Source organism: Lacerta agilis, chromosome 11 (genome assembly GCF_009819535.1).
Source record: "Lacerta agilis isolate rLacAgi1 chromosome 11, rLacAgi1.pri, whole genome shotgun sequence".
Classification (NCBI taxonomy): domain Eukaryota; kingdom Metazoa; phylum Chordata; class Lepidosauria; order Squamata; family Lacertidae; genus Lacerta; species Lacerta agilis.
The window spans coordinates 54,831,123-54,841,949 of record NC_046322.1 but is presented as its reverse complement, the minus strand read 5'-3'; the positions used below and the strand labels follow the sequence as shown (position 1 = coordinate 54,841,949).

Here is a 10,827-nt window from a genome sequence, read left to right as displayed (position 1 = left end):
AAGAAGAAGACCTTGATGTTAACTGCTCCCCCTTCTTATGGGTCTTTATATTTAAACTCGACTTGACAGCCCTTCAAATAGAGGACTTCGCTCTATAAAGTAGGACACATGGCCACCCTGCTTGTTAAGGACAAATGATTGAGAGATGTCTATCATCCACTCCCCGAGCCCTTTGAAGTGTAACATTTTAAATATTTCTGAAAGTTCATTTTATTTATTTTGACAATTTATATAGCGCTTAATCAGAGTCATCTCTAAGAGGTTTACCACAATCTCAGTGCACTGCAGAGCCCCAGAGATCGAGCAACATTAAATTAGTCAGATAAATTATTTTAATTCCTCTTGTCTACCTGCATTTGTATGAGGATTCCTCTAGCTGCACTCGGCCTCTTTCATTCCATGTGTCTGTTTTTTTAGTGCAAATATGAAAGAAATAAACGGAGTGCCAAACTTAGAGTGGGGGAGCTACAGGACACAGGGCTGATGCGGCCCTCCAAGCCTCTTTGCTTGGCCCTCAGGATTCTCCCTAGGCCACACCCCTCATTCCAGGCCACGCCCTTCACCCACCCTGTTCTGTACCCCTCTTTGAATGTCTTTGCTTGGCTGCAATATGCACTGGAACTGGGATTCTGCCCCTTGCTTGCCTGGAACGACAGACAAAAACTTTTCCATGACCGTAAGTTAAGAGTCATCTTAGTTGTTCTGCTTGCCTTCGTATCTGGCCCCAACCATTGCTTCCCTGTGGCCCTGGAGGGTTGCCAATGAGGGCATGTATCTCCGTGGCAGAAAGTGATTCCCCACCCCTCTTCAAACTAGCTATGGCGTTCAAGGTGAAGTTAATGTGCCCCTTTTTGTTATTAAATAGCGGGGGGGGGAGGGGGGTCCCAAGCCTGAGCTGCCTCTGGACTCCAAAAAGTAAAAAGGAGAAAGGTTTTACTCTTTCATATCCTGCTACAGTCCCAACAAAAGCAGCTCCCACCTCAAAGCTGCTGTTTTGTCCTCACAGGCTTTTGCAAGTAGCCACGCACACACACTTTTTTTTTGGGGGGGGGGGTTATAATGGCTGTTTTCTCTGAAGTGGTTTTTAATTGTCTTTGGGTTTATTCCAGCTGCATTGTGTTACTTCCTGATGCTTGTTTTGGTATTGTTAGATTTAGGCTGTGATATGTTAAAGCATTTCTTCCTTCCCACAAAATGTAGTTACAACCACCAAACTGAATGGCTTTGAAAGAGCGTTAGACAACTCCATGTCGGATAAGGGATGGCTATTCTATGCACCTATCCATTCTTAAAGAAATCAGCCCTGAGTGCTCACTAGAAGGACCAGATCCTGAAGTTGAGGCTCCAGTACTTTGGGCCACCGTCACGAGAAGAAAAGACTCCCTAGAAAAGACCCTGATGTTGGAAAGATTGAGGGCACAAGGAGAAGGGGACGACAGAGGATGAGATGGTTGGACAGTGTTTTCGAAGCGACTAACATGAGTTTGGCCAATCTGCGAGAGGCAGTGACGGATAGGTGTACCTGGCGTGCTGTGGTCCATGGGGTCACGAAGAGTCGGACACGACTAAACGACTGAACAACAACAAATGTATATGCAGTGCTCAGTCAAGGAGGAATGGCAGCATGGACCTAACCTCCAGCCACCGGCGTCAACACAGCATACCGGAAAAGACAGGGAGAGAGGCCAGATGGTTAATTGTTGTAGTTATTATTATAGCATAAGCAATAGAATATTGTTATCACTTCAGATCGCCAGTAGTGTCACATGTATTGATGTTTGCACCCTTTCAGCCATACCCACTCCAGTAAAATGAGGGGTCAGTACTACAATATGGCTTGTTGTGGGTGGCTGGGGGTGTTTAGATGGGATGAAGTCGCCCTTGACACCATCTGCCCTTAGGATTGCTCTGCCTGCTGCAACCCAATACACACATACCTGGAATAAGGCTCATTGAACCCATTAAGTCTTACTTTTGAGTAGACAGGCACAGGATTGCACTGTTAGATGCTGAGGGTGTGTGATTTGAAACACTCTGTGGAAAGCACAGTGTGGTGTAGTGGTTAAGAGCAGTAGACTTGTAATCTGGTGACTGGGTTCACGTCTCCACTCCTCCACATGCAGCTTCTGTGTCACCTTGGGCCAGACACACTTCTCTGAGTCTCTCAGCCCCACTCACCTCACAGAGTGTTTGTTGTGGGGGAGGAAGGGAAAGGAGAATGTTAGCCGCTTTGAGACCTCCTTCGGGTAGTGATAAAGTGGGATATCAAATCCAAACTCTTCCTAGAAATAGCTCCCCTCCCGCTTGTTCTCAGAATAATATGTGATAAATAAGTGGATAGGTACAAAATCAGCTTTACTTTGAGAGAGAAAAGACAGAGTATGTGGCAAGTAAAAGAAGAGAGCCGAGACAGTCACCAGCGATATTGGAGGAAGCTGCCCATCGGAAGGTCAGCGGGTTGAATCCCGCCATGGGTGAGCTCCCGTTGTTCGGGGTCCCAGCTCCTGCCCACCTAGCAGTTCGAAATCACGTCAAAGTGCAAGTAGATAAATAGGTTGCACTCCGGCGGGAAGGTAAACGGCGTTTCCGTGCGCTGCTCTGGTTTTGCCAGAAGCGGCTTAGTCATGCTGGCCACATGACCCAGAAAAACTGTCTGCGGACAAACATCATCTCCATTGGCCAGTAAAGCAAGATGAGTGCCACAACCCCAGAGTCGTTCACGACTGGACTTACCGGGTAACTGTCAGGGGTCCTTTACCATTACCTGTTTTTATTCACACAAGGGACCTGGGAGCATTAATGAGGTATTAAGAAGAAGAAGAGTTTGGATTTGATATCCCGCTTTTCACTACCCGAAGGAGTCTCAAAGCGGCTAACATTCTCCTTTCCCTTCCTCCCCCACAACAAACACTCTGTGAGGTGAGTAGGGCTGAAAGACTTCAAAGAAGTGTGACTAGCCCAAGGTCACCCAGCAGCTGCATGTGGAGGAGTGGAGACATGAACCCGGTTCCCCAGATTATGAGTCTACCGCTCTTAACCACTACACCACACTGGTATTAATTTCCCACAAGAGTAATGAACTAGCTAATAAGGTTACTCAGGATGGGAGATAGACATAGCTCAGTAGTGGAGCATTTCTTTGGATGCAGAGGGTCTCAGGTTCAGTCTGGAGCATCTCAGGGTAGGGCTGGGAGTGTGGTTGGTCCTACTGTCTGATTCAGTTTAAGGCAGTTTAAGGCTGTTTTCCACTGCGGAAACCATCTGTGCCATTAGTTGTACATGTGGCTGGGGGAAAAAACATTTTCAAGTCTTTTTTAATTTTAAATTACAAAATGCATAATCTGCTTTTGGCACATGATCCTACCAATGCATACTTGTTGAGAACATCAAGTCGCATGATGTTCAAGAGGAATCTGTAAGTGGGTTCAGGATTGCTGCAGTCATGGGCCTATTTATCAGCATGATTTCATCTTCCAAACGTTTCTCCTCATCAGGCGGGATGCACAAAGCATTTTTTAAATTAAAAATATCAAGACTCCTTGAGGTCCACTCCTCTCCTCCTTTCTTCCCACCCAGGGTGCCCCTGCCCTCTGCCTGCCCCTCAAAGCTGGCACATCATGCCAGGCCTCTCCTCCTCCTTGTCCGCTCTCCAGCAGCTGCTATGAGCTGCCCAAGGGAGAAGACCAATAGTGGTGGCCTTGGAGAGGCCATGGAGAGGCAACAGGTTCTCCCTCACAGCCTGTCACTCAGGACAAGCACCAGCTCAGCCTCCCTAGTGGTTAAGAGCAGTAGATTCGTAATCTGGTGAACCGGGTTCATGTCTCCGCTCCTCCACATGCAGCTGCTGGGTGACCTTGGGGTAGTCACACTTCTTGAAGTCTTTCAGCCCTACTCACCTCACAGAGTGTTGTTTGTGGGGGAGGAAGGGAAAGGAGAATGTTAGCTGCTTTGAGACTCCTTCAGGTTGTGATAAAGCGGGATATCAAATCCAGACTCTCCTCTCCTCTCCTCTCCTCTCCTCTCCTCTCCTCTCCTCTCCTCTCCTCTCCTCTTCTCTTCTCTTCTCTTCCTCTTCTCTTCTCTTCTCTTCTTCTCCTCCTCTAGAAGCACTGGAAAGGGAAATAGGGACATTCCGGATCAAATCAGAAGCCAAGATGGCTTTCATAATTCCGGGACTGTCCCTGGAAAATTGGGACACTTGGAAGGTATGGCATGCTCCCTAAAAGCAAAGGTGTGAATGTGATAAATGTATACTGTACAGATCCCACCAACAGAGAAATTGGATAGACTGCAACTCAGCTTATCAAGGATGTGCTTGATAATCCGACTATGCTGCCACATGCATGAAAAAGCCTATAGTAAGCCTATAGTACTTGTGTTTGTTTTTGAGACCGAGTGCCCAAACTGCAACCCAAAACCCACTTATTTATCGCAAAGTGCCACCCACAGCGGAGGCTCCCCAAGGGAAAACATGCACCCTGGGGGTTGTGGCTCCGTTTTGCACCACCACCACCCCCGACGTACCATCCGAGGCGCTTCTACTCAGACAGCGCTTGTGCCCACAGTGGGGGCTCTGAGTGCCCCCTCTGGCACACGTGCCATAGGTTCACCACCACTGCTATAGTGCAATCCTGTTTGCATAGCATTGTCTTTCCTCATTAAAATAAAAAAATCCAGAAGCATTTTCAGTGAATATGTTTCTACTGTCTCCATGAAGGAGAATACAGAAAAGAAAAAATATAAATGCATTTAAAGATAACCTAATGTGTTTTTTTCTCTCCATAATGACATTTCCACTGTTGCTATGGAAGTTGCTGAAATAATAATAATAATAAAAAATTGGCAGGATTTTCGCTCTTGCAACATTTTAAAGAATTTTAGAAGCGAAGAATGTCTCCCCATCTCCCTGTTAAGGTTGTCAGAATAGTAAATCACACATTTGGCCAGGGGGGGAATTCATAACTTTAAGAAACCCTGAAAGTATCTCATATGGCATCTGTAAAGATACCATCTGGAATTATTTAACATGTATCAGAGTTTAAAGAGCATGTGTAACTGGACAATGCATTGCAAAGCAGAGAAAGTCGTCGTAATTTCTCCTTTCTTCCAACTCACTTATTTTATTTTATTTTTATTTATCTTTTGCTAATAAGTGCTGCCATTTTTGTATCTTCAAGGATCTCTTTCTTTTTGCAACCAGACTGGGAACACGTAAAGAAAGGTTTGAGGGGAGTTGAACAGCGTGTGTGTGTGCACTTTTGTGATTATGCAGAAAGTTCATATCACAAAAGACCAGAATTAATTTTAAAGCAAGGAGCCCTGTGTGGGCATCTTTACTCAGGCAAAGGGTGGGGGGGAACGACCGACCCATGGAAGACAGGACTGAATGTGAGTTCATGGTTGGTAGACCATCTTACTTTTTTACTGAAAAAGATCTATCTGTCAAACTCAAAGAAAAATAGACTCCCTGTCTAATACTTCTTCAAGCTTTTGAATTATCTCTAGCAGTTGCCTTTTCATTGAACTGTGAGACAACTTAATTTGAAATTACTCTTTCTGGATATCCGAAGCCCTTGACACATTTCATTACCCTACCAAATGATTATAGGTATCTGTTAATTTGTTGGAGGACTTAGTAAACATCTCCGACAACGAGTGTTTAAAAGAACCAGTAGTTAGCAAAGAAGAGGAAGCCAGCTATATCCTTTTGTTTATTTACTTAGCACTTACTGAGCTGCCACTTCTGTATCTAGCCTAAAAAGAAATATTTTAAGCAAACCGTAAAACCGGGCCTGACCTTTTCGCAGGCACATCATAAATCATTGTTAAAGCGAGGGCAAAACCTCTGAAAGAGGTCAGAGGTGGGAGAGAGGTCATCTCGAAGAAGGGACAGTGTGAAAAACCAGAATGGGAGGAGCTTAGGAGAATATAAAGGATAAAGAAAGGGAAACTTCTTAACAGTAACTGGGCCAGCTGGAGCATAATTTAAAACACCAACGTAACTGTAGCTCTCAAATGATCAAGGGCACCAAAAGCAGATTCCCTTTGGGATCCTTTTCCAAAGATGCATGCTAAACAACGAGCTCATGTTTTTTGGTTGTTATTTGCAAAAGAGTCAAAACAGTAAGAACGCCACTCAGCGTTTCAAACTATTCAGTGTTTCCTGCTGGATTTCCAAACGCCTCAATGATGACACCATTGCTAACGTTGCTAACAGTGCCGAACATGACACAGGAGGAAAACTTAATTGTTTTGAAATTGCTCAATTTATTAGTCACGAGGACATGCTTTCATGGGGCTGATTTATGCCCTAATTACAAAGACAAATTGTGGAGTTTGTACAAAATACTTTCCTCATTTTCAGTGGGTCAGTGCCAGGTGCATCTGTATCTGCGTAACTTCATTCAATGCGCTGAAAGAAATTATCAGAATATTACGGCCCCATCTTTAATACACATTTAAAGCAGTGTCATATCACTTTCAGTTACAGGTGGGTAGCCGTGTTGGTCTGCCATAGTCAAAACAAAATTAAAATTTCTTTCCAGTAGCACCTTAGAGACCAACTAAGTTTGTTCTTGGTATGAGCTTTTGTGTGCATGCACACTTCTTCAGATATCACTTTCAGTTTCAGAGTGGTTTTACAGTCAATCCCTCTTCCCAGGGAACTCTGGGAATTGTAGCTCTGCAAGGGGAATAGGAATCTCAGCATCGTTAATCAACTATAGTTCTCAGAATTATTTGAAGGAACCCTAACTGTTTAAAGTGGTACGATACTGCTTTAAATGCATAGTGCAGATGGCGGCGGCGGCGGCTCAGAGCTCTTATTGTGATAACAGCAATGTGTTACTGCTTCTTTGTAGCAACCTGTTTGAGAACCAGGCATATGAAATGTTATATCACTAGCAATGGGTATAATTTAGGGCTCGGGAAATAAGCAACGAACTTTTCAACGTGTCACATTTGCTTTAAAGAAAAATCAGTCTGGGCCCTTCCAGTCACTAATTGCAAGGTTTCTATTCTGACAGTGTGAGCATATAGCAAAAGCTGTGCTTGTGAATATTGTTGTTAAACGACTAAACAACAACAAGGGACATGGCATTAGAAGCTCAATCTCCCACAGTCTGGGATCCTGTTGTGGTAACCTGTACTCATGGACTTTGTCGTTGGCTTGTCAAATTATGGCCATTTCTCTATTTGATGAAAAAAGTCAAAGGTGCAGACTCCGTTTCCTTGAAGAGAAGCATAGCCCAGAGGGTGAAAGGGAATAAATCAAGTCCAGTTATTTTACACACAATATATGTGTTTATGTATAGACATATATGGGAGTTGTCTTTCATAAAACACTTCTGTAAATCAACCTTTTTTTATCATGCACATTCCTATGTCAATATGAACTTTCAAGCTAACTCTCAGCCAAATATGCACATGAAGATTTTATGTATGGAGTGATGACAAAAAGATACACGAAAGGTATAATTGTGCTCTCCTTCCGGGCAAAGATAAAGTCCCAGTCCAGTAAAGGCTATTAAGTGAACTTAAATTCCATTGAATGCAATGAGATAAGTTAGCTGCTCCTAAGTTACATCCTTCGAATTTCAACGGGACTTAAACCTGAGTGACTTTCTCTGGATGGGAGCCAAGTGTGCTCCTTGCTTTCCATGCTTCTCCCCCCAAGTTGGAAAAAGAGGTTTCTGTATGCAGTTATTTTGCTGTAAGAAGAAACCACTGTTGAGAGAACAACAGACAGCAAGCCAAATTCTTGTCTATCACTGAAGCAGCCACTCCACATCTATTCCTCATCTTTCCCATAGCAATATTAAATAAAACAAAAGTGCAGTGTGGTGTCACCACACCAAGGCAGTGTACACAATAAATGTCTGCTGTGCAGGCTAAGCAGAGGAGAGGAACGCATCCACTCGACAGCCATGAACACCTCTTGAGAAATGTCATGTTCATTCAGTTTGGTGAGGCAAGTAAGAACTGGTCTTCCTTAGGGAAGGAGGGTTAGGGAGGGTTTTTTGGCTGTGTGTGAGCAATTCCTCTTCCTCCTCCCTTAGATTCCACTCATTTCACGACGGAAAATGCACAGAACGAAGCAAATGTCACTTCGGAAGGCAACATTCTCTGCGATAGGGCCCTGAATGAACTAAAACAGACGAGGCATGGGGTGGGGAACCTCAGGCCTGAGGGCTAAATGTGGCCCTCCAAGCATCTCTGTCTGGTCCTTGGTACTCTGCCTGGGCCAGCAAGCCCCACCCCTCACCAGCCCTGCTCTGCTCTCTCCTTGAGAGTTTTTGTCAGGCCAGAAGGTGCCTTTGAACTGTAACTGCCTCATTTTCTTGAACGGGGTGAAGTGGGGTGTGTGCATGTATGTCTGTAGGAACCTCTGGCTATGGTGTGACTGGAAGGGAACCTCCTGTATGGAGGTGAAAGCCACATCAGTTGCTTCACCCATCCCACTCTAGACTTTCTGGAGCAATATTAATTGTGATTTTGACATTTCTGGATGGGGAAGTGGGACAAATGTACCCAGAACCCCTTGTCTTTCTCCTCACCCCATCCAAAGTTGTGCTCTTTCTTGCCTCCACCCAATCTTCATACCAGAGCCACCCCCACCTGCCGCCACACCTTCGCCAGCTATCCCTCCTCTGCTGCCATGGTGGTGGTTAGGCCTCAGCCATAGATGGAAAAGGTGCATCTGCTTCTAGAAGTTTGCTTCCAGGTGTGTTGTGCATGCTTGTTTGTACCACCTTGGCCAGAGGTAATCACATGCCAGAAAGTGGTTGTGCAGAATTTGGAAAATACATCATACATGGGGCTTAAAATGGGGGGGGGGGGGTTATGGGAAAATCATGGGTCAAAACTGATTCACCAATATATGTTAGTGCAAATAAATTATGGCTCAATTTAAAATTATTAATTTCAGTCACAGTAAGGTTGCAATCCTAAACCTGCTCACTCTAGAGAGTAAATTCCATTGAATTTAGTAGACTTACTTTTGAGGATTGCCCAGTAAAACTACTGTCCTATGTGCATGTATATGGGAGCAAGTCCCATTGATCTTGGAACGACTTCTTCTGAGTAAGCATACTTAGGTTTGACCTGCATGTCTTTTAAACCACGAAATTCTTATTTAGAAGATAATGTGTGCAAGCAGGAAAATTTTATTTTTCATATGACTTTAGGGCGCATAATACTTTTTTTTAAAGGTTTGTTGAGACAAGAAGTTTATGTAAAACATTTTACACATCCTGCATTCCCGCCCATGAGTCCAAGACGAATAATGCACATTTTCCAGTTCTAAGCATATTTAATACAATGTTTTTACAACAGCTGTTGCTTTCACAGAACTTTAACCTTGCTGCACAAATCCATGTCAAGGAAAATACTCTGTTGTCTTGGATACGGCCTCTACACACGTCCCCTTTTCTCAGCTGGCTGGTGTCAGCTTTCAGCCTCAGAGGCCTCCCAGAACTCGCAGCCAGGATCAGGGCCTCTCATCTGCCCAGACTTCTTTTCCAGCCCTGATTAAAGTTTGCAGTGGAATCATTCTGCAGTAATAGCTGTCTTCATGTATGAGCAGCTTCCCTCAACGTACCTGATGAGAGAATTGCAAAATTAATTCCAGGGTGGGGGAGAATATTAACCAGCCTTTCCTGGCACCGTGCACTGAATTTCTTTCTTGCCTAGCCAGGTGCTTTGTCTTGCTAGACTTGGACCAATTTATTACACTTGGAAGACTGTTCAGGGTATTGTGCGACAATTGACTGTCGCTCAAGTGTTTGGGAAACTTTTGGCTGTCTCCTTGAGAGGGGAGATATTATTACTACCTCCGAGTTTGCTCGTGAAAGCACTTTCAAACACAGCGCTTTGTTAAATGTGTATGAGCAGTTGCTGAGAAACGTGGAAGACTAATAATCTACAAGGTTCCACTCTCTTTTTGTTACATACTGCAGCACTAAGCAACATTATGGCAAGCCATGAAAGCTCAGCCTTAAGCACATTTACATGCAGACCGATCTCAAAGAGAACAGTGTGACTTGCATATACAGTATATGAAATGAGAATATCTGCTCACCTGGGGCTTCAGGCCACATGGTGCGGCTGTGGCCAGATCCGGAGAAAATCACCTTTGTCCTACCTGGTCAGGAGAGGGGGTATTTGATCCCACCCTCCCCCAGCCATGCCGGACCCATTGTTTGGGCGGGCCTGGCCCACAAGACTATCAGGACATGAGTATGGGGGCTGTGCCCTGCCCGCCCCTGGGGTAGTTAGGAGGGTGTCCTGGAGCAGACCGTCCTCTTGGCTGACCAATACAAGATTTGCACCCCACCCAGACTGTTAGGGACCTGCTCAGTGGAGGAGTGGGCAGGTTAGCAGCATAAGGACTTTGATGGTTAATTGGTCGCCATATTCAGGCCCAGGGAGGAATATTTCCTGCAAGCAAATTGGCCAGACTGCAGATTTTTGCCTACCTCATAGCAGCTGTCACAACTTGGTTGCATAAGGCTGGATCCTTACTTACAGGGGTACCTCGTTGGAGGAGTCCAGGAGGGGTGACTCTGTCTGGGAGTCCACTGGGGGACCAATGGGCCAGTACACATCTCCCAGTGGTGTGCAGTCGTGGCATCCAATCTATGTTGGGGTCCAATCCTCAGCACAAGTTAACCCCACCAGGTTCCAATCAGGTACATGCCCAATGCCTTAGCCAAACCTACTCTTTCCTGTAACCAATAAAGTTGTGGCCTGATTCAACCCAATACCAATCTCCTGTGTTCATTTCCTTGCTCTTCCCTGCACCGGTTGCAGACATCATGTGTCTGTGGC

The 10,827-nt window shown here is 45.0% G+C and overlaps 1 protein-coding gene across 1 annotated transcript in view; it reads right to left on the bottom strand.

Moving 5' to 3' along the window:
- Nucleotides 1-10,185, bottom strand: part of GOLM1 (golgi membrane protein 1) — an 18,169-nt gene extending 7,984 nt beyond the window's left edge. Inside the window, exon 1 of the mRNA XM_033163802.1 lies at nucleotides 10,142-10,185. Within this exon, the coding sequence (XP_033019693.1) occupies nucleotides 10,142-10,185 (44 nt within the window). The remainder of the gene's footprint in view (nucleotides 1-10,141) is intronic.
- Between the last annotated feature and the right edge of the window lie 642 nt (nucleotides 10,186-10,827).